The sequence below is a fragment of the Danio rerio genome, chromosome 15 (assembly GCF_049306965.1).
Source record: "Danio rerio strain Tuebingen ecotype United States chromosome 15, GRCz12tu, whole genome shotgun sequence".
Classification (NCBI taxonomy): domain Eukaryota; kingdom Metazoa; phylum Chordata; class Actinopteri; order Cypriniformes; family Danionidae; genus Danio; species Danio rerio.
In genome coordinates, this window is record NC_133190.1 from 40786439 (window position 1) to 40810621 (window position 24183).

The following is a 24183-nucleotide window of genomic DNA, read 5'->3' on the forward strand; positions in this document are numbered from 1 at the left end:
CTCACCACACATCACTGCCAAAAACCAATGCTTACTAGCATTTTACTATGGTTTCTTTTCATAAGAGAAGTCACCAGGTGACAACACTATTTGGTTCTCCTCACCCACTATGAAATGACATATGCACAAATTGTTCCTTGATAATTAACACATTTTTTTTTTCATATCAGATGTGTTGTTGACTCCTATGTAAAGACTAGATGAAGGGACTCAACATGGTATTCATGAGCAAAATCTAAAACCTCATGTGCACGTTCTTTGTGGTTTTCTTTCTGGAGGAAGAGGTTTTGAGCTACGTACTCTATCATTGTGTGAAACCAAGAACAATTAGTAGATGATCTTGTTTAAACTTGCTGGAAATTTAAACCAACTCAAAACTGAGATAGTAACACACAGGCTTTAAAATGTACCATTTGTGTTTTATAGAGGTCTTAAAAATGTCCTTCTTGTCAGTCACAAACATCAGTGTTCTTGTCAGGAAATACTATATTTGACCACTTTGTCACTGCACCACAAGCGTCACAGCAAGTGACTTGGTGTGATGCACTCTGGCCTGCAATAATATCAAGGAAATCATTTTTACAGGGTTGAGCTTTACCAATAACACTCTCTGCCTTTCTTTCACTTCTTTTATTTTGCAATCTGCTATTCCAAATTCACTACAAAGGACTACTGAGAAGGTAAGGGTGTCTTAATTATTTTCCTTTATGGTTGTTACAGTATTTGTGGTTTATAAACCCTCTACTCAAGATAACTTTAATAAACTTTAAGTTTGTATATCATTGTATACCATCAAAGTGCAGTGCAGCTAAAAACAACTGTCTTTCAGTGCTTATACAATAGCTTTGACAAACTATTATTCCAGTACTTATAGCTAATAAATATTCAAAATAGGTAAGGCAGCTAAGTAAAGCAAATTTATGAAAGAAAAACAAAGGTAAATAACATTTTCCTCTAATTACTGGATGATTTTTTTATGTGACATGTTCATAGTTAAATGCAACTGTTATCCACTTATTTTTCATTGTTACAGGGTTGGTATATTTGTATGGTGTAAATTATAGTGGTGCTTCCTGTTTCTAATAGTCACAGAGTAAATATAATGTATCCTGGGTGCAAATTATAATCATATTCAATAAATAGTGTAATTAATTCAATAAACTTAATATTTATCAAAAGCCAATTTTGAAAAGGACACAAACATTAGCTAAAACTGTATGTATAAGCATAACCCCTCTGATTTGACAGCTAGACGCCGGACTGTGGCCGAACCAGCCATTCCGGTATGAGAGGAGGGTGTGAAAATAGTAATCGTGCTAGGGTGCAAAGAAGCTTAATAATAGCCCTGACATTACGCATAGAGTATATCTGCTAAAACATTTACTCATTGGAGATTTTGGTGTTACAAATAGTCTGATGATGCTTTAATTTCTTCAGATCTTTTTTTATGTTCGTTTGTTTGCTTTACTTTTAGAGCACATTTAAAAACGACAGATACTGACCAAAGTGCTTTACAAAAAGACCAGCATATACAAAATCTATACCTATATATAAAAATAAGCAAAATATATAAAACAGATTAAAATTAATTGCAATCAAAAGGAAAGAGACAGAAGATTTTTTAGATGAGACATAAAAGCACCAAGTGAAGAACATGACGTGATATGTAAAGGCAGACCATGCCACAGTCGGGCGACTGCAGCAGAAAAAGCCCTGTCACCTTTTGATTTCAACCGTTTTTGGGGGACAACTAGCTGAAACTTGTTTTCCGACCTGATTGGCCTCAATGAAGTGTGCCAGTGAAGAAGCTCAGAGATGTAAATAGGTGCCAGAACATTCAAACTTTTAAAAACAAGTAGCAATAACTTATATTGAATCCTAAATTGGACTGGGAGCCGGTGAAGAGATGATAAAACTGGTGAGATACTAGAATTTTTTTTTTGTCCCAGTTAAAAGCCTATAGCAGCTGCATTTTGAACCAGCTGCAGGCGTGCAATTGATACCTGTGAAACTCCTGAATACAAAGAATTACAGTAGTCCAATCTGGACATATTAAAAACATTAATGATGCTTTCCAGCTCTTTAGAAGACAGAAAATGCTTTAATTTGTCAATGTTCCTTAATTGATAGAAACCACTTTTGACGACTGAATTTAATTGCTTGTCGAACTTTAACTCAGAGTCAAAAGTAACTATAATTTTCACATTTTAAATTTAGTTTTAGATGTTCAGTGCTTGAGAAAGAAGGATAATGTTGCTTCCAATCTTTACAAATTATTAATTTTGCAAAGCAAGTTTATTGCAAAGGGTGCTGGTTCGAGCCTCGGTTTGCATGTTCTCCCCGTGCTTGCCTGGGTTTCCTCTGGGTGCTCCAGTATCCCCCACAGTCTAAAGACACGCACTGTAGGTGAATTGGGTAAGCTAAATTATTAGTATGTGTGTTTCAATTTTCCAGGCAATACACGTTCCTACTCTCACCTATGGTCATGAGCTTGGGGTCATGACCGAATGGACAAGATCTCGAATGCAAACATGAGAAATGAGTTTCCTTTGCAGGGTGGCAGGGCACACCCTTATAGATAGGGTGAGGAGCTGTGTCTCCCAGGAAAAGCTCAGAGTAGAGCTGCTGCTTCTCCACATTGAGAGAAGTCAGCTAAGGTGGCTTGGGCATCTGTTTTGGATGCCTCCTGGATGCCTACCTAGGGAGGTGTTCCAGGCATGTCCCACCGGGAGGAGGCCTCGGGCAAGACCCAGGACACACTGGAGGGCAGCTAGACAGCTGTTTCTCAGCTGGCCTGGGATCCCCTTAAAAAAATGTAACTACCTAATTTGGGAAAAGCATATGGAAAAAATGTGGATAGCTGATATAATGAACTGTTAAATGGAGAGCTCACCCAAAAATCTAAATAAAACAATTGATTCCCCTCATGTGTTTTTCTTCACAAAAGAATATATTTTAAACAATGGTTGCTGTCCCTCATTGAACTTTCATAAAAGACAGAAAAAAAAATATCTACGTAAGTCAATGGGTGCCAGCAACCAGCATTTTTCAAAATATCTACTTTTGTGTTCAACAGAAGAAAAAGAAACTCGGTTTTGATTGTAAATTAATTTTGAGTGAACTGTCCCTTTAAGTGATGCAGGAAATGATTCATTCAATATTAACAATTAACCTTGTTTTTTGTTCACATTTTAACTCAGAATCATGAATGCATCGCTTTTGCTTCGTTTACTTTTTCAAGGTACAGTATCTGCCTTGCTCTTTCAGGAATTTTCTGTCACAATAAATTACAAGATTTAACTTTATCATATCATATCATAACAACTATTCCTGCATACACATTTACTGCGGTTCAGTTGAATCTTCCTGTCCAGTTGACACTTCTTCGGCTTTTGTCCCTCAGGTGTTCTGCTGTTTAGTGCTTTATGTTGGGAAGTGAAAATGCCAAAAACAATTCATGGCCTCAAAGGTTCCTGTCTGGTGATTCCATGTTCTTTCAGCTTTACATTACACCCACCCACAAAGCCAAACAGAGTTGTGTGGTATCAGTGGGTCTCTAGAGGTTATCCTTTAGTCTGTGATCCTTCAAATGCAAATAAAGTAATTGACAAGTTCAGAGGAAAAACTGATTTATATGGAAACTCAAGTGGTGCTTGCAGTCTGCTGATCAGAAACCTGGAACAGTCCCATCATGGAGAGAAAATATACGCATGGATTGACCCTGAAAATGTTGGATGGCGCACTTTTGCATTTTATGATGTCACCTCTACAATCTTTGTTGATGGTATGTCAATACTTTAACATTTTTATTTGCTTCTGCGTATCTTGTTAATCAGAGAGTGTTGTCTAATTGTGACAATCATTCAATTTGTAGTGAGTGCACAGCCGCCAAGCATTAGTATTTCTGGAGGAGAGAAGATAGGGGACAAGATCAGAGTAACATGTTCAGCTTCCCACGCGTGCCCATACAGCAAACCAAACATCACTCTGAACGGTATTGAAGGATCTGACCAAACAAATGGTGAGTGTAATGAAGACGGCCAGTGCAGAATCACTCTGACACGCTCAGCTGTCATAAAGGCAGAAAACACAACTTTTGAGTGCTCAGTAACACATCATGGTGGCACAACAGTGACAGCTACAAAAAGACAAAGTTCAGAATGTGAGTAAAAAGAAATATAAACCAGTTTGTGAGATGTTACTACACATTAAATGTTGGACCTGTTACAAGATTTAATCGAATTTTAGGTGTTCATCAAAAAATAACAATTGAGCCAGAAATAGCAGATGTCACTGAAGATGTTGAACAGAACTTCACTTGTACCGTCCACCACTTCTGTCAGAAAGAGAATCCAACCATCACATGGAACTACGAGAACATGCAGGTCTCAGAGGGGACAAAAACACTTTCTGATTTTGATCGAGTCGCCTATTCCACCATAACATTTCTGGGGGCAAAAGAAGACCATGGGAGGAAACTGATCTGCTCAGCAGCATTTTCTGGAGGAAATATCACAGCATCTGTTGTCTTATATTTGCAACGTAAGTGCTCTCTCCATGTCTTATCATAAAGTATATTGTTTTCTACTGATTATATTACACTCTAAAACTAGTGGTGCATCTAATCATCAAATTTTCACTATAGCTTATGTTTCATTGCTATGCATTTTAAACCAGTTGTTATACGTCTATTAGTTGTGTAGTAATAATGATTAACTTTCCTAATGAAACAGACGCGATGCTCGATGTGCTGAAGACTACTGGTCTTTACATCCTAACACCCTCACTTGTGTTCCTGCTGGCTTGTGTACTTGCTGTAGTCATCATATGCAAGAGGCAACGCAGGTAACTCTTTGTGTATATTCCCTTAGACAGGCTATTTGAAAACATTTTTAACAGTCGCCCTTCGATGTAAAGATGTTGCTAATGGTCACATGACAGTTTAGGGATAAAGTATATTCAGGAGGTTGTTATTGCAGAAGAAAGCCTGACAGGCTTATCAGAAGGTCAGCATAAAGTAGAGTGCTGTTTTAAAATGAGCTGAAACAAGAATTTGTTGGTGAAAAATTAATTGTTTTATGTTCAATCCACTTAACCAATTTGTGTTGGCACAACTTGAGTGAATTGTGTGGAACCCTACATTTATCTTACAGTGTGTATAAAACTGAAGAGTTTTATTCTGTGAAAACATTAAATTCAATTCACATTTATTTCTATAGCGCTTTTGCAATGTAGATTGTGTCAAAGCAGCTTCACAAAGAAGATCATAATAAATTAAGATAGTGTAGTTAAGTTTTCAGTGTTTAAGTTCAGTTCAGTTTAGCTCAATTCAGTGTGGTTTATTAATCACTACCGAGAGTCCGAACACTAAAGAGCAAATCCATCAATGCACAGCTCTACAGATCCCAAACCATGCAAGCCAGTGGCAACAGCAGCATGGAAAAACCTTTACCAATTGGCAAAATTGGAGAATTAAAAAACCTTGAGAGAAACAAGGCTCAGTTGGGCATGACCATTTCTCCTCTGGCCACACAGTCCAAACAGTCAATAACACAAAGCTGACAGAAACTAAAACAGCTGAATGGAGTGTACACTAACCTGCACATTATTCAGTCACAAGACGGCACCAGTCAAAAAAGCAAAGCTGACAGAAACTAAAACAACAGAATGGAGTATACACTAACCTGTGCATGATTCAGTCACAAGACGGCATCAAACAGTCAAAAACGCAAACCAGACAGAAACTAAAACAGCTGAATGCAGTGTACACTAACCTGTGCATGATTCACTCACAAGACGGCGTCAAACAGTCAAAAACACAAACCTGACAGAAACTAAAACAACAGAATGGAGTATACATTAACCTGTGCATGATTCAGTCACAAGACGGCACCAGTCAAAAAAGCAAAGCTGACAGAAACTAAAACAACAGAATGGAGTATACACTAACCTGTGCATGATTCAGTCACAAGACAGCATCAAACAGTCAAAAACGCAAGCCTGACAGAAACTAAAACAGCTGAATGCAGTGTACACTAACCTGTGCATGATTCAGTCACAAGACGGCATCAAACTGTCAAAAACGCAAACCAGACAGAAACTAAAACAGCTGAATGCAGTGTACACTAACCTGTGCATGATTCAGTCACAAGACGGCGTCAAACAGTCAAAAACACAAACCAGACAGAAACTAAAACAACAGAATGGAGTATACATTAACCTGTGCATGATTCAGTCACAAGACGGCACCAGTCAAAAAAGCAAAGCTGACAGAAACTAAAACAACAGAATGGAGTATACACTAACCTGTGCATGATTCAGTCACAAGACGGCATCAAACAGTCAATAACGCAAACCAGACAGAAACTAAAACAGCTGAATGCAGTGTACACTAACCTGTGCATGATTCAGTCACAAGACGGCATCAAACAGTCAATAACGCAAACCAGACAGAAACTAAAACAGCTGAATGCAGTGTACACTAACCTGTGCATGATTCAGTCACAAGACGGCATCAAACTGTCAAAAACGCAAACCAGACAGAAACTAAAACAGCTGAATGCAGTGTACACTAACCTGTGCATGATTCAGTCACAAGACGGCGTCAAACAGTCAAAAACACAAACCTGACAGAAACTAAAACAACAGAATGGAGTATACATTAACCTGTGCATGATTCAGTCACAAGACGGCACCAGTCAAAAAAGCAAAGCTGACAGAAACTAAAACAACAGAATGGAGTATACACTAACCTGTGCATGATTCAGTCACAAGACGGCATCAAACAGTCAAAAACGCAAACCAGACAGAAACTAAAACAGCTGAATGCAGTGTACACTAACCTGTGCATGATTCACTCACAAGACGGCGTCAAACAGTCAAAAACACAAACCAGACAGAAACTAAAACAGCTGAATGCAGTGTACACTAACCTGTGCATGATTCAGTCACAAGACGGCATCGAACAGTCAAAAACACAAACCAGACAGAAACTAAAACAGCTGAATGGAGTATACATTAACCTGTGCATGATTCAGTCACAAGACGGCACCAAACAGTCGAAAACGCAAACCTGACAGAAACTAAAACAGCTAAATGCAGTGTACGCTAATCTGTGCATTATTCAGTCACAAGACGGCGTCAAACAGTCAAAAACACAAAGCTGACAGAAACTAAAACAGCTAAATGTAGTATATACTAACCTGTGTATTATTCAGTCACAAGGCGGCACCGAACAGTCAAAAACTATGGCGTGACAGAAAAGCAGATACATATGAATGTGAATATAAGGAGAGAGGTCTGAATGCAGACTTGCTGCAGTTGCAATCTGAGGTGCATGCAGTGCTTTTTAATGCACCCACCTAACCCTACCCTTCACAGTGACGTCACTAGCCTCATTGAGTGCATTGTGTCTGACATTGCATCTTTGAGATATGCAATCTCAGCTTGCAAATCCAAGTCTGCATCCAGATACTATTGTAGGTAAGAATATGTATGTGAATATTTTCACTAATGGTCAAGATGATTCCAAGTTCCTGGATGAATTATTTAGTAGTTGTTACTTTAGAATAATGTACCTTGGATTGTCGCAACTGACCAATCAAAGTATTCCAGACAGCCGTGTAATAAGTAGGGGATAATGTACATCTAGGGCAGGGGTCACCAATCTTGCTCCTGGAGGGCCGGTGTCCCTGCAGGGTTTAGGTCTAACTTGCCTCAAAACACCTGCCTGGGTGTTTCAAGTTTACCTAATAAGACCTTGATTAGCTTGTTCAGGTGTGTTTGATTAGTTGGAGCTAAAATCTGCAGGACACCGGCCCTCCATGAACAAGTTTGATGATCCTTGATCTAGGGGGTTGTTATGAGACATTATTGCATGACTGTCTGGAATGCATGACTCTGATTGGTTGGCTGCAACATTCTAAGATATGTTATTTCCAGATAACAACCACTGAATCTAATAACTCAGGCTCATATGGGTACTTGCAATCATCAGTGAATACATTCACACCCATATGTCCATGCTTATCTCTCATAACACCCTCTTTCATCACGTTGACATCTTAACTGACCTTTGCACCAGTTATTCAACAATGTTATTCAGACACTGCACCCCCAAACCCAACCGCCCCAATCTCCCGGATATCTAGGGACAAATGTTGGCAGGTATGGGTTTCACTGCACAGCATTTCACTAGTTGACCTCTGTTACACTCACACCCCTAAATCTCAGTCCCATCCTGGTCACGGCACCAATGTAACCCCAAGAGTCCTACACCATCCAACCAGCTCCGAGCTGGGATTGAACAGGCAACTCTCCACATGAGAGTTGGTTGCTCTAACAAGGGGGCTAAAGACCATGTCCTCCGGCATCTGTTGCTAGAGCACCTTTTCGGGTTCAGAGGAGGGGGGTTTAACTCTGTTACAAACATTTAAAGAATCACTTTGCTTTTCTAACACACAACTGTTCTCAGGTCAAAAGATACAAGTACAGTGCCAGGAAACAAACCTTTCAAACCTTACATGCCGTCACCAAAAAGGTACAGTATAGCAATTTAACACATTCCAGTCAAAATGTTCACAAAATTATATATATTTATTGTGTAAATGCAATAAACATAACAATTTAATATTTCCCCTTGCCTCTCAGTGAGCCAAAATCCAGACGTGTGAGTATTATTATCTTTTTATTCATATTATTAATGTATTGCACAGCAGAAAACATACTCTGGCTCTGTGTTGTCAATTTGTTTTGTGAATGTTGCCTGACACTGTCTTTCTTGAATCTTTATTTTAGGGTAGTAATGATTATGAGGCTAATTACAACAACATGGAAGAACTCGACATCTATGAAAATGACCGATAAACATTCTAGACATCAAAACAACCAAAATGTGCTTATTGAAGGGTTGTCGAATTGATTACTAATGTTTTAAAATAGCTCAGATAAAATAGCTTTTTATGCATGCTAAATATCACATTTAAGCTTAGAGTAATCTTCTACAGTCTACCTATAGGCTTTAGATAATATATACTAGACTATACATCATTGAATGTATCATTACAAATTGAGCTTGTGTTAAAGAAAATACTTTTGCATCTGAGTTTTAAATATCCTACAGTTGAATCCTATTTAATTGTATTGCTACAGTACATGTTGTATTGTGTATCATATATCACTTTTGTGAGTTAATTGTTGTTACTATAGCTATTTAATCGTTATGTTTTTTTTATGTTAACTCAAATTTTATTTACAAAAATGTATTTGCATACAGTTTTACATTAAACGTATGCCACATTTGTATTCATATGTTTATGCAACTTGTAAGATTTTCTCAGCTTGATTAAAGTTCATGAATCCCTTTACAGTGGCAAATTCATTCATTCATTTTCCTTTGGTTTGTCTCCATTTCAGAGTTTGTCACAGCGGAATAGGGTATATGTCAAAGCATGCTAATAGGACTTTAATTTGGCAGTAACCTGGGTTTAGCGCTTCCGGTAAACTGTATCCCTACTGAAAAAAACAGCTTAAACTAGACTAGGCTGGTTGGCTGGTTTTAGCTGGTCAACCAGGCTGGTTTTAGAGGGGTTTTGGCCATTTCCAGGCTAGTTTCCAGCCATTTCCAACCTGATCTTAGCTGGTCAGGCTTGGAGATGACCAGCTAAGACCAGCTTGACCAGCCTAGGCAGGCAGGGAGCCCAGCCAAAACTGGATTTGCTGCTTGTCTCCTTTAAAAAAAGCAGCAGTATGTGTTGATTGTCCTGTCTACAGATTCGGTGTGTGCAATCAGTGCCCTTTCTTTGTTCATTCAGATGGCAAAGTTATAGTTCGTATGGACAGCAGTACTCTTACAGTGTTTAAAGACAGACCTTAGTCAAAATGATTTCTAAGTTACTTAGTTTACAGTACGTTAATATCACCACAATATTGAAAGATCCGCTGTAAATGCTGCTCTCTGTGTGTATATCAGTGTGTTATATTTTGTTGTGTTTTCGGCACTAATAATGATTCATTTAGCCTTTTCCATTATGAGGCAGGCGAGATATAGCATGCATAATTACTGCATAATTGTTGAATGTTATGACCCCTAGTTAGTGGAACATAAAGGGGTTTTAAAAAGTAGCATTACGGTCAAACTTAGAAGAAACATACTGTAGCCTAGTACATATAGGAATGCCCGAACCTTTTTTATAAAGGGCCAAAAACCAAACTTTATTGAGGGATGTGGGCTGAATATAAACCAAATATAGGCCTGTGACTGTCAATCATCCACACATCATCCACATTTCTGTCATATTTATTTACCAACCTTTTTGGAGAAGCAACTGCAGGTTATCTGTAATCTGCCATTTACTTGTCTTTTATGCAGAGAAATCTTATCAGGTCTTCGGATAATTATTAAATATATGTCCAAACACATCTTTATATAAGTTCAGTATTGTTGTTGCAGATGAAATATAACACAGAATACGCAATTTAAATATGTTCCAGTTGGCTAGATTTTAATTAACAGTCATACAAACATCTTAACCAAAGCCTCTACTTGACAGCTGGTCTCGCGTGTCCACCATGTTTGTAGTTTATTTACTCTTTTCACCTGTAGACTATTTAGGATGGATAGTATGTGAATTGGGACACATCATAGTTCTACTTAAATTATGCTCTCACCACAGAAAAAGAAAACAAGCGTGTAAGCTGCTAAATCACATCAGAAACAGTTGCTGTCAAACATAGGCTACTGTTTTGTATGTTTAAATGTGTTTGTTCTGTTTTACAAAAATGTAGGCTAAACCACATATTTCCAACAAGCCTGTGCTGGATTTATTGTGAAATATTGCCTCAAAATGGATGTCCATTAAAGTTGAAATGAGCAGCTTAATTTTGTAGAAGACGAACTGGTATTATTTATTGGAAGACGTTGCATACACTGTGGATTTCTTTAAAAAAAAAAAAAAAAAAGACAATGAACTAAGAGTGCATTGGACGTTTGAAGCTTTGAGGATTTTTTTCCCTTAAAAACAAACCAATATGTGTTCTACAAAACTTCTTTTCTCTTCCATTTCTGAGGTGGTTACATAGACTGAACTAAAAGGAATATAATGTTATTGAGTGCCTTGAGCTACTGTATTTTGGTCACACATTACAATAATGTTCCACTAGTTAATGTTAATAAATGCATTTACTGAGAGAAACTAAGAATGAAAAACATATGTAAAGCATTTAATAATCATAGTTTAACATTTATTTATGAACTATTAAAATTCAAGTTGTTTTTTAGCATTAGTTTTTTTTTTTTTTAGCATTAGTGCACTGAATGAGTTAAAAATAATAAACAATGACTGTATTTTCATTAATGTTGACAAATATGAATATTGTATTAAATGTATTGTACAGTATTTCATGATATGAAATACATTAACTAATAATAACTAATACCTATTTATAAAGTGCTATAATATTTTTTGGCTACAATCTTTTTTGAAGGCGACCGTTATTAACTTTTTTTTTTTTTTTTTATGTTTGTGGCTTAGCAAATTAAAAAAAAAAAGTTTTCTTCTAAAACTAAGAGCGTACATCAACTAAGAGCGTATACTTGTCTTTAAAATGCAGTTAAAACATAAATCCATTCAGTCACAATAACAAGTTCCAAAAATAATGAATAACTGTGAAGTATTATACTTGTGAATTTACCTCTTGTGTTTCAAGAGGGTCCTATAACAGACCCTGTAGTCAGAAACTGTGTTCTAGTCAGGAAATACTATGTTTGACTGCAGTGTCAGCGCAAGTGGACTGACATGAGGAGCTCTGACATTTGACGTGACCAAGATCTTAATCTTTTTGCTGGGCTTGAGCTTTACAACAATAAATGTACTGAGCTTCATCTTTCACCTTTGACTTCAGAGCAACAAGTTATTTTATCATTCCTCTGCAAAGAACTACTGAGGAGGTAAGAATGAAAACGTTTGATACGTGTTAACATGCTTTTTAAAAAGACTGGTATAAAGAAAATTACATTATTATGAAAAACTGCAGTATGATTAACACATTGGTGTTAATTGAACAGAATGTTAGTAAATTTATTTTACCCACAGTTAATTTTGGTTTTTGTTGTTTTTAACCCAGGAATATGAAAGCAGCGCTTTTACTTCATTTACTTCTCCAAGGTACAGTGAAGTGTTTTCTCTTTTAGGCATGTTTTGGGCGTGCTCTTTTGATGTGCATTTTACAGACCCGCTACCAGCCCTGTGAAAGAGGTGGTTCTTTTTTTCCATAAAAAGTGGTCATTTTTGCAGTTATTCACCTCATTTTCTATTTATTGTAAACATTGCTTTTTAGTGACATTTTAATCACCTTTTTTTTTTTACGCATAAAATATTGCATGCGTCAGTTTCGTATTCAAAATAATCACACATTTTGATGTACCAAAAATTTCGTAAACATTTAGAATGAAGAAATATGAAAAACACACACACATATATATATATATATATATATATATATATATATATATATATATATATATAAAATATTAAATATAAATTTATTACATTATATTTCATTAGAAAAAAATAAAATCGGAATCTGTGAAAGTTAAAAAAAAAAAAAAAGTAGTCTATTGTCATTTGTTATAGGCAAATAACAAACTGACCAGAACATTTAATATATTTAATGATAAAAATAATGTAGAGATTCATGATAGCCTATAGATTAAAAAAAAGTATGATTGAAATTTCATGGATAAAAACAATAGCCAAATTAGTATTAAAATTAATTTTAACTTGGGTCGCTTTTGGTGCTTCACACATTTTTATTGGTCATTTTTACATCAAGATGAAGCTCCAAGATTTAGAATAAAAGTTACCTGTAAAATGTTTTCTATATTTTACAATAATACAGTAGGTATTATAATTGTTTGCATTTAACGAAAACGATTATCTAAAGTCAAACTAAATCGACAGCCAACAGAGGACTCCACTTGGGCTTAAAGCCTTTTTTTCGATGGGTTATTTTCAGTATTTATGATGTCGTAGCAGGCAAAATATGACATTAGCTCTTGTATGGGACAAATTTTGCACCTTTGTCAGTGAGGGATGGGTCTTACGAACTACCCGAACTCCCGTGGCTATGGGCCTGTTTAATGTGTAATTTATATAAATGTACATAATTTGTGCTACACAAAATCATCCACAGGCAGGAAATTTTACAAATTATATGAAGTTATTTAAAGTCCTGTATGTCCTATTCATTCTACATTCTTAAAGAATATTTCAAGCAATTGTGCAGATTATCCTTAATCATTATTTTGTAAAATACTGTATGTGCAAAGGTTCAAGAATGTTTTATAATTCAGTTAAATTAAAAAAATAAGAAAGGATGCTGTCGGTGTACCTGTTATTTACACCAGGGATTCCTAAACATTTCAGCCTGTGACCCCAAAAATAACAATGCAAGTGACTCGCAACCTCTTCATTCATTAGAAATGGTTATAAATATACAAACGTTGCACACACAATAATACGCCTATATAAACACAAGCATATTGACCACAAAAAAATGCAACAGTCTAACAACCTTATAATTTTATAGGCATTTAATAATTTGTTTAATATTAACCTCACTAATAGAGACTGGTGGGCACAACGTTTTCAGTCTTGTTTTAATTTTGGAGTCCACCCCTCAGAGATCATATTCAATGTTCACTTGTGTCCTGTATTTATTTTTAATGCATTTTATTGCCATGAAGGTGTCAAAGTTTATTCTGGTGCTACAAACATCCGTCTGCTGCAGCTGGCACTATTGCTGTGTTGTTAATCTAACGTTAAACACACCAACCCTAAGAAAAAAAAATTATTATTCAAAGATCGATGGTTTTTTATTTGCATGTTGTTGTTTTTGTAACTTTTAACTACTATTTTTATCTTCTGTTGGTTATGGATAATATAGTGTCATTATAATAGTTTAATAAGGGATAAATAGGGATTACATAAACAAAAGACAGATAATGAAACCCCAAGCATTCGATGCAATATACAATCCCAGAGACCTGCCCTCATTTTCCTCTTGAAAGACTGGAGTCTGAGAATGCCGGCCGATGCACTTATCCCTCTGCTGAGCTTCCAATGTTTGGGTGCTGGCCAAAGGTTGGCCTATTAGGTAAGAGAGAAGTGTGGGTTGATCAGGCCCACCTTCTCTCTCAGCTAAGGGCACATTATTGCTGATTGCAAAGCACAAATTTAAGGTTTGCAGTGTCAGCATGAGTCAATATTTTACCTCCTGAAATTTGGAGAAAGTTAACCTAAAGGTCATGAGACCCTTCTCTGTTCATTTGGTTGTTTGTTGAGCGCAACAGGAGAATAACAAAAAATAACCGATTTGTTACATCATCTCTCAGTGAAAAGTAGATCAGCAAAAAAAAAAAAAACAATTAGAAAAACTCTTAGGTGTCTCAAGGAGGTGTTTTAATCTGCCCAGACACTGCTCAAGCAAAAATAGCTTTTGGTGTAAGTGATAGACCACTTGAGTCAAAAAGAATTTTATAATTAAAGGCTGTAGACATGGTTGTGACTAAATATGTAGTTAGTTTTTCTTCCAGAAAACTTAAGTAAGCTTGCAGTCGTTTATAATTCACCCATTCTGATTAAATATTTTGCCAGTCAAAATGGCTTTTGTGTGAAGAGTTAGGATTGCCAGAGAATGTATGTAATTTATTAATAAAATTGCATGGGCCACACTAGTAGAATGATGCAAAAAATATTATCCATGTTGACATATATTATTCAACTGCCGTACATTTTACACCATTTGTTTACAGCACCAGACAATATATTGAAACTTGCAAAATACAAACCAAGTACTAGAGAGCTATAGAGTGTTTTACTGAAATTACCAGCTCAATGAACAACACACAATGATTATTAACTCAAACTTTTGTCTTACAGGTGTCCTACTGTTTGGTGCTTTAGGAGTGCAAGTGAGAATGCCAAAAACAATTCATGGCCTCAAGGGTTCCTGTCTGGTGATTCCATGTTCTTTCAACTTTAGACCAAATGCACCCAAAAACCTAAGAGTTGTGTGGTATCAGTGGGTCCATAGAGGTTATCCCTTAGTTTATGATCCTTTGGAAGAGAATAAAGTCATTGATAAGTTCAGAGGAAAAACTGATTTATATGGAAACTCAAGTGGTGATTGTAGTCTGCTGATCAGAAACCTGGAACAGTCCCATCATGGAGAGAAATTATACACAGAAATTAACTTAAACAAATTGTATGAAGTCACTTCTACAGTCTTTGTTAACAGTATGTAGATGTTTTTCTATTCATGGCTCCTGACCTTGTTGTGAGAATGTGCTGCCTAATTGTGTAATTTATTCTGTTTTTAGCACACCCCCAATTGCCCAGCATCAGTATTTCCGGAGGAGAGAAGATGGGGGACAAGATCACAGTAACATGTTCAGCTTCCCACACGTGTCCATACAGCAAACCAAACATCACTCTGAACGGTGTTGAAGGATTTGATGAAATAAGTGAAGAGTGTAATGAAGACGGTCAGTGCAGAATCACTCTGACACATACAGGTGTTGTAAAGACAGAAAACACAGTTTTTGAGTGTTCAGTAACACATCATGGTGGCATAAACACATCCGCTGCAAAAGACAAAAGTGCATTATGTGAGTAAAATGCATTGCAGAATTGCATTATTTAAATATTTTCATTAAGATCCTACACAAACCCATAATGTTAAATTTCAGGTGTTCATCAAAGCATCACGATTGAGCCTGAAATAGCAGATGTCACTGAGGGCGTCGCACAGAACTTCAATTGTACCGTCCACCATTCCTGTCAGAAGGAGAATCCAACCATCACATGGAACTACGAGAACATGCAGGTCTCAGAGAGGAAAAAGACACTTTCTGGTTCAGATCGAGTCGCTTATTCCACCATAACCGTTCTGGGAGCAAAAGCAGACCATGGAAAGAAACTGATCTGCTCTGCAGAATTTTTAGGAGGAAACATCACAGAAATTGTAGTTTTACATGTGTCATGTAAGTAATTAGCATTGTTGTCAACGTGTAATATTCTCATGTTAAATGCATTATTGCAGAGCCTTTGTGATGTCTGATTATATCTTTAATTTGTTCTAATAATAATGACTCATCCTTTTATTTCTTTTCGTAAAGCAGTAAAGATGATCATTAGACTGAAGACTATTGGTCTTTACATTGTAACGCCCTCACTTGTGTTCATCTTCACATGCATACTTGTTGGAGTCATCATATGCAAGAAGCATCACAGGTAAATATTCAGGTGTAGGCTAATATTTATTGATTCATTTTATTAGCCACAATTTTCAACTATTAGCAGGGGCAGATTTAGGCATGGGCAATATGGGCAATCGTCCAGGGCGGCATCTTGCGGGGGGCGGCACGGGGAGACGGTGACGATGAGGAAAAAAAAAAACAAGCCCCAGTAAAAGCTTTGTGATACCATTTACTTTATGCAAGTATATTAATTTTGAGTTTTAATTCCAGAATAAAGATGTTGGGGGCCATTCACATTTAGCGTATTCTGCAAGCGCATGCTTGTTTCTCTCTATGTGCAGCCGAAACAACGCTGGTGAAATCAAACTGACGCACGCATGTAGAAAATTATTCCTCCGCACTTCATTCACTGTTCTGCTCCTGGGGTCCGTTCTTCGTACGTGGATTACTTAATTAGCTGGATTTGGATATTGATGATTTGATATGATCCAGGATTGTTTCGTTCTTCAAAACTCACCTGAGACTTGTCGTCATAGCAACAGTTCTGGTAGCTCAAACCTACTTGGGAGCAGGTTCATTTCAAATAAACAGGATTAGATCGGGTCAGTTAAGTAAAGATAATACTGAAAGTATGTACTAAATGCTGATGTTTTCTTACAGTAGATATATACACTTTGGAAAATAGTAAATATTTTTAACTATATATATATATATTTGTAAGTGTAAAGCCTACAGCTCACAACAAATGTGGGAAGTTATTGCGTGTCATATTTAACAAATCGTTTACGGCTAATTTTATGCAATTTTGTGCACATGGACAATTAAACATTAATCAGATGATGTCATTATGCTGCTGTGCCGTCAGCCAATCATTGCATTGCTGATCATGATTTCGAGGATCGATAGATCTGTCCGTCACAACACACGCAGTGATCTCAGATCAGTTCATCCGGACATTTTAATCTGATTTGCGAACTTGTTTGAAGAACCAAATTAGCCAGAGATCAGTTATCAAGATGAACAGATCCAGGATCTGCCAAATCATCTTAGATCATTTTAGTGAGGTCTGAAGAATGGACCCCTGGTATGAATCCTGATCGTTTACAGTCACACCAATAAAATACATCCATCTATGTGCTGTGAAACCGGAGTAACTGGTGTAACTTTTTTGCAGAGGTGTCGGCATGCTAAAGTTTACATGATGATGATTTTATTTTCTCTAAGCATGGCTATGAAGCAGAAATAAGGGATAATGAGTCAGGGAGGTGAGACTTTCTCAGCCATGAGTCGGGTCAAAGACAACAGATAATTCCATAAAACATGTTTTTTTTTTTTTTTTTTGTATTCTATAGAATTGTCATTAATATTCATGTAAAATATTTCTTAAGTTCTTTGCATATCACTCCAGTTGAGTCTTTGCATTGTTTTCCAGTTACATTTACAATTTATTTCTGTTATTTATTTTAAATAATAATTGTATAATAATAATAATATTGAGCGGTATATTGGCCAGAACTGGGTTGGGGCTGGAAGGGCGTCCGTATGGGGTGGTTTGCCCAGAATGCCATTTAAACTAGAACCACCCCTGACTATACTATAAATAGGACTTGATTTAAAGAAGCTGATTTCAGTCTGTTAAACTGGCTCTGGAGTTTTTGTGGAGTGATTAATCAGCTTGGATGTTTCTCAATTATTATTACATATTTAGGTCTTCAATAACCTAGATTTAAATATCTAATGCTGGGTTCAAACCAAACAGTGAAGCATCGTGTTGTTCTCTCTACATCACTTACAAGATGTTTTTTGCTTCACATGAAAGTTCCATTCCAGTTGAGGTTTTTGAACTCGCAGAGAAGATGGATCGTGTGACGTGAACCTGTGGAATTTGCCTCAACTGCATGTCATTCGCCCCAAGAAAATGCTCCTGTATTTGAGTCTTGAATTGACTTTAATTTACTACCAAGCATAAGCATCTTTAAATTCAGCATTTTAATTGCTGACAGCCTTTTCACCAGATCCATCAAGCAATAGTGACATTAATCACAGTAAAGGCATTAAGTGGTTTTAAGATTTACTAATTGTGTAGATTTTATGCCCGTGGTAGTTATGAGTAATTAGTATTTGGTAATAATAATCCGTTTTTCCCAGGATTCTCCTGTATTTTATAGTTCTATCCGGCTATCATCCTGTAAAGGTATTTTCCTGTATTTCTCCCATATTTTCAGTCTTCCTATGAAGGGTGGCAATAAACATTAAAAAACCGATCCTCCCTATACTCAACCCATACTGCCGAACCACCAGGGGCCACCCCTTGCTCTTAAATGTGAGTCTGTTCTGTGCTTTAATTTTATTTAGGCATGAAAACACTTTGAAATAAATATAAAAACGGCGAGATTCCCTTTTCATTACAGGTCGCTCCTCCTATGCAATCCTCGAAACAGTCATATAGCAGTGCGTGACTGTCAGCTGACGCACTCCATAGTGATATATAAACACTGTTTCCCAAACTGATTCTGATTTGAAGCAATTTCATGCATTTTTTAAAGTGACACCTCTGTTATTTAATGTAATCAAACGAAAAATCCAAATAAATGAGATTCATACATTGTTTTTTATTCAGAATGTGTAAATTATAGAATGAAGAAAAGGTTAATGAGAATTTAAAGAGATATCCCTTATTATGGTGGGCATATCCCATATTTTCACATCCCAATGTTGACAGGTATGATAATAATATGCCATATATTTGGCTATGTATGTAGATGTTCACTGAATGCGATAAAGCAAGTGGTGTTTATCAAAATACAATGTCATTTGTTATTCTGTTGCTTTCTTGTCACTTGTTTTTGACAATAATGTGATATACTTACATTCAAAAGTTGGTGTAAAAGACTGATCTGATGCTGTGATGTTCATCACTTTTAGTCAATATGCAGAAATCATAAGGTTGATAAGCGTTAATAAAGCATTAATAAAATGAAGAAATCAAACAAAAAGGATAAAAAAGGGGGTTGATTATCAGACCTCTCAACATGTTTTCCTTCTTCACACCCTCTGTTCCCAGGCCAAAAAATGAAAGTGCTGTGTATGAAAACAATCCTTTATCCAAACCCCACACACCGTCATCAAAGAGGTACAGCACTTTTAAACATATTTACATTTCTGAAAGCTTTTTTAAATAAGTGGATGCTCAGTTTTTACACTACTCATGTTTTAGTTTGCATAAATAACTAAGTATGTTTTAAACGAAATAACCATTATTTTTCCCCATTGCACATCAGACATCCAAAATCCCACTCAGTGAGTATTTTTCTGCTAATATTATTAAACTCTATACTGAAATATATTCACAACTGACTTTGTTCCTCCTTAAATATTTCATCTAGAGTAAAGATAATGAAGATTTATACATCAACTTGGAAGACATCAGCATGTATGGAAATGTCTGATGAGCAAACAGTAGAAATGACCCCACATCAGCATTTTAGATAAAGATTAACATTATCAACAAAGCAATAATAATAAACATTTCTTATGCATACAGTGCATCTGAAAAGTATTCATAGCGCTTCACCTTTTCCATTTTTTTTTTTTATGTTACAGCCTTATTGCAAATGCAAATTTATTACAAATAAAACCCCCGAAAAACTACATGTACATAAGTATTCACAGCCTTTGCTCAATACTTTGTTGATGCACATTTGGCAGCAATTACAGCCTCAAGTCTTTTTGAATATGATGCCACAAGCTTGGCACACCTGTCTTTGGGAATTTTTGCCCATTCCTCTTTGCAGTACCTCTAAAGCTCTTTTCAGGTTGGATAGGAAATGACGGTGTACATCAATTTTCAGATCTCCCCCAATGTTCAATAGGATTTAGGTCTGTGCTCTGGCTGGGCCACTCAAGAACATTCACCGAGTTGTTGTGAAGCCACTGCATTGATATTTTGGCGGTGTGCTTTAGGTCATTGTCCTGCTGGAAGATCACCCCTGTCTGAGGTCAAGAGCACTCTGAAGCAGGTTTTAATTCAGGATGTCTCTGTACATTTCTGCATTCATCTTTTTCTCTATCCTGACTAGTCTTCCAGTTCCTGCTGCTGAAAAACATCCCCACAGCATGATGCTGCCACCACCATGCTTCACTATAGTTAGTTAGGATAGTTTTAGCCTGGTGATGAGCTGTGCCTGGTTTTCTCAAAAAGTAACGCCTGGCATTCAATCGAAAGAGTTCAATTTTAGTCTCATCAGACCAGAGAATTTTGTTTCTTGTGGTCTGAGAGTCCTTTAGATGCCTTTTGGCAAATTCCAGGCTGGGAGTGGCTTTCATCTGGCCACTCTACCAAACAGGCCTGATTGGTGAATTGCTGCACAGATGGTTGTCCTTATGTAAGGTTCTCTCTCTCCACAGAACGCTGGAGCTCAGACAAAGTGACCATCAGGTTATTGATCACCTCCCAGACTAAGACTCTTCTCTCCCAATCACTCAGCTTAGATGGCCAGCGAGCTCTAGGAAGTTTTCCAAACATTTTCCACTTTCAGATGATGGAGGCCACTGTGGTTATTTTTCTGTAACCTTCCCCAGTCTTGTGCTTCGAGACAATCCTGTCTCGGAGGTCTACAGACAATTTCTTTGTCTTAATGCTTGGTTTATGCTTTGCCATGCACTGTCAACCCTGGGAACTTACATAGCCAGGTCTATGCCTTTTCAAATCATGTCTAATCAACTGAATTTAAAGGGTCACGAAACACCAAAACACATTTTTTTAGCTCTTGACAGTCGTATATGTGTCCCACACTGCTAAAAACACTATTAGGACACCTATATTTCACTAAAAAGTGTAAATTGGTTGTTTTTGCGTTATTTCAAGCAAATTCCTACTTCCGGTTTGAAACGAATTTTTGAAGCTGCGTCACGGTCATGACATAATAGCGTGTATTCCAGCGTGCAGACTGGGCGTCTGTGCCAGAGTGAGTCTTATTACGTCTTACAGTGTGATGCATTAATGCATGAGTAAGGCTTGGTTCAAACCAATCAGCGCGCTCTATTGTGCAACTTCATTAATATTCATTACTATCACTGTGTTTACACGACAGAGACGCCACGTTGTGTTGGCAAAACAAGCGTGAAGTGTTGCTTTTATAGTTTGCTGCCGTTAAGTTTTGTTTTCATTTTCTCTCTGTGAGAGCTCAGACTCACGTGTGAATTAACAGTGTACGCGGCACTTGACAACAATAACTTACGTGTCTAAGGATGAACATTGTTTACCTGAGAGCTGTTCTCATCTGCAAATGCTGAGATCCGGATTCGCTTGTAGTCTTCTCTTCATAAAGACGCGGCTCTAGTTGCTGGTGATTGTCCTGTCTCTACAGATTTGGTAAGTGAGCGACCAGTGCTCTTTGTTTATTCAATTTGTTCGTATCGAACTAAGTTAACTATTGCACCGAGTGTAAACATGTTAGCACTACAACCAAACTTTAACCTAGTGTAGGGTTTTTACCACATCTTGTGACCGGAATAACACACGCGGCTTTCTGACACTACCTGCCGTGTGCATCTAAGTTTCTGGGAAATGCGGAGGTTTTTTTCTCTCATTCGCCGTGCGGTATCAAACATTGCATGAAAAATACACGCTTACAGCAGTTCCTCGAATCAAATATCTCGTTTGTCGCGAGGGAGATGACTGAATTCCCTGAATGAAAGAGCCAAACTGCAGTTAAAGTCCACCATTTAATAATTTGACAAATAATTCGACTACAGATGTCCATGTAGGTTAAACACCATCACTTTCTCCTGTGTGTGTATTTTGACTCTGAAACTCGCTCGTGCCCAAATACACACTCCCACACCCTCCCACTTTAGTTCCTCTGACACTCCCCCCTAAACAGAGCTGGACACGCCCACTTTGCTGACTTTTTCCAAAGTAGAGGTGTGAAAACACCCTGCTGAAACGAGGGGGTTTCATGGCCCTTTAACACAGGTGAACTCCACTTAAGCTGCTGAAACGTCTCAAGAATGATCAGAGAAAACAGAATGTACCCACTGAGCTTATTTTAGAGCTTCACGGCAAAGGCTGTCAATACTAATGTACATGTGATTTTTTAGCTTTTTTATTTTTGATAAAATTACAACGATTTCTAAAAATATTTTTTCACATTGTCATTATGGGGTACTGTGTGCAGAGTTTTGAGGAAATAAATTAATTTAATACATTTTGGAATAAGATTGTAACATAAAAAATGTGGAAAAAGTGAATCGCTATGAATACTTTCCGGATGCACTGTATTAAGGACTCAAACCTTAAACATATTAATGCTTAACATACTTTTATACTATGTGCTTTTGTTTTATGGTATTTTTACTTTTTAGATATAATTGAACCATATAGTTTTGTTCATTTAGCATTTGTGAATCTTTTTATTTTTGACATGTTTCTCTATCTTTTACTCTCTGCTTTTGGTATAAAATTGTGGACCAGTTGTGCTTAACTGATGTCTATATATTCTTATGTTTTTAATTATCACAAAAATAATAAATTTCATTTGCTAGTAATTTATTTAAGGTTTCTTGTTACATGCATCACACTCGTGTATTTTATGCATAGAAATGTATGCAACTAGTTAAATGTTTTCAGCTTGGATTGTTCAATAATTCAGTAAATGTATTCTACATTGGCAAATGCAGATGTTTATTAAAGGTTATGGAAGCTTTGCAAGCATCACACAATACATTCCACATTGATACACACTGTCAAATGTTATTATTTATATCAAGCATAACTCATGAACAATTCAATATTGTATTATTTTACAAAAGAAAAACTTAGAAATCACTTATAAAATCATGTTTTTTTTTTGTTTGTTTGTTTTTAAAAATTATCACTTTAAAACATCATAAACATGTGGCAACAAAACAGCTTAAGGTTTTAATACTTGATCTGGAAACTCTGCTTTACGTTTTAATGTCTGAATATTCAGTTCTGTCATCTTCATCGGAGCTTGAACTGCTAAAATGCCTCTTCTGGTTGGGTTTGACCTCTTTAACAGCAGGTTTGGTTGAACAAGAGACAGTAGAGTAATTCACTTCTTCTTCTTCGCTGGTATCAGACTCCCACTCCATATTTGTAAGTGGAAGTTTTGGCGCACATGCAGAAGAAACATTCTCATAATCAGAATTTTCTGCCTGGGAACTCTAGGAGGAGAAAGAATTAGTAAAACATAGACTGTCAGTACTCGCAAAGAAATTTGATATATGGTAATATGCAATAAATTACATAGAGGTTCATATGTGGATTTTAAAGAGCCCATATTATACATGAAATAGGGTCATATCTTGGTTGTAAGGGTCTCCAACAACAGTTTAATATGCATGCAAGGTCAAAAAACACTTTCATGGTCTTATAATCTGCATTTATTTTTACCTAATTATCCCAGCGACTCCTGTATGAATCGTCCAGTGATTCATTTGTTCCCAAACCCCTCCTTAGCGCGAAGCTAATCTGCGCTGATTGGACCGATGACAGTCTGTTGCGATTGGTCGACTGCCTTCAGTCAGAGAATGAAATGCCAAACAGCTAATCAGCAATATAAAAGTAATCACAGTTCATACACGCTCGATAGTGTAGGCGTGGATTTTAGCTGCCAGTGGGTCAATGTAAATACAGACTATGGACTTGAAAATACAGACGACTAACTATTTTATTGAGCAAAAACTCCAAAAACAGTTGAGGAGATCTCCTAGCTTCTCACTCTGCTCTTTTCACAGACACACACACACACACACACACACACTCACACACACACACACACACGCACTTAACCCTGCTCCGGACGACAACGCGCGCGCACACACGCACACACAAACACACACACCTCCGGACGACAGCGCGCGCACGCACACACAGACACACACACTAACGTTACTCCCCG

The 24183-nt window shown here is 36.9% G+C and overlaps 3 protein-coding genes across 8 annotated transcripts in view; 2 read left to right on the forward strand and 1 right to left on the reverse strand.

The window, feature by feature from the left end:
- Positions 1-306: 306 nt before the first annotated feature.
- On the forward strand, positions 307-9364 carry LOC137487702 (uncharacterized). Its single transcript, XM_068213643.2, has 9 exons — positions 307-680; positions 3201-3241; positions 3404-3784; positions 3875-4162; positions 4249-4542; positions 4734-4845; positions 8474-8539; positions 8650-8668; positions 8797-9364. The coding sequence occupies exons 2-9, from the start codon at positions 3205-3207 to the stop codon at positions 8863-8865; spliced, it is 1266 nt and encodes a 421-aa protein (XP_068069744.2). The 5' UTR covers positions 307-680; positions 3201-3204; the 3' UTR covers positions 8866-9364.
- A 2408-nt stretch (positions 9365-11772) lies between these two features.
- LOC141377909 (sialoadhesin-like) lies at positions 11773-22804 on the forward strand. The gene is made up of 9 exons (XM_073923977.1): positions 11773-11947; positions 12124-12164; positions 14940-15296; positions 15380-15667; positions 15749-16042; positions 16178-16292; positions 19323-19391; positions 19540-19558; positions 19645-22804. Exons 2-9 carry the CDS (start codon positions 12128-12130, stop codon positions 19705-19707), a joined length of 1242 nt encoding a protein of 413 aa, XP_073780078.1. The 5' UTR covers positions 11773-11947; positions 12124-12127; the 3' UTR covers positions 19708-22804.
- Positions 22805-22922: 118 nt separating this feature from the next.
- Positions 22923-24183, reverse strand: part of si:dkey-24p1.1 — a 38014-nt gene continuing 36753 nt past the window's right edge. For all 6 annotated transcript variants that reach the window (XM_073923076.1, XM_073923075.1, XM_073923073.1 and 3 more), the window contains 1 exon segment: positions 22923-23446. In XM_073923076.1, coding sequence (XP_073779177.1) covers positions 23207-23446 — 240 coding nt within the window. In that variant the 3' untranslated portion in view covers positions 22923-23206.

Excerpts from the sequence above, each read along its gene's own strand:
- LOC141377909 (XM_073923977.1), top strand. The coding sequence starts at position 12,128 with ATGAAAGCAGCGCTTTTACTTCATTTACTTCTCCAAG. Across the intron at positions 12,165-14,939 it reads ACTTCATTTACTTCTCCAAG|GTGTCCTACTGTTTGGTGCT; the intron begins GTACAGTGAAGT and ends TTTGTCTTACAG. Across the intron at positions 16,293-19,322 it reads ATATGCAAGAAGCATCACAG|GCCAAAAAATGAAAGTGCTG; the intron begins GTAAATATTCAG and ends CTCTGTTCCCAG.
- LOC137487702 (XM_068213643.2), top strand. The coding sequence starts at position 3,205 with ATGAATGCATCGCTTTTGCTTCGTTTACTTTTTCAAG. Across the intron at positions 3,785-3,874 it reads CTCTACAATCTTTGTTGATG|TGAGTGCACAGCCGCCAAGC; the intron begins GTATGTCAATAC and ends TTCAATTTGTAG. Across the intron at positions 4,543-4,733 it reads TGTTGTCTTATATTTGCAAC|ACGCGATGCTCGATGTGCTG; the intron begins GTAAGTGCTCTC and ends CTAATGAAACAG.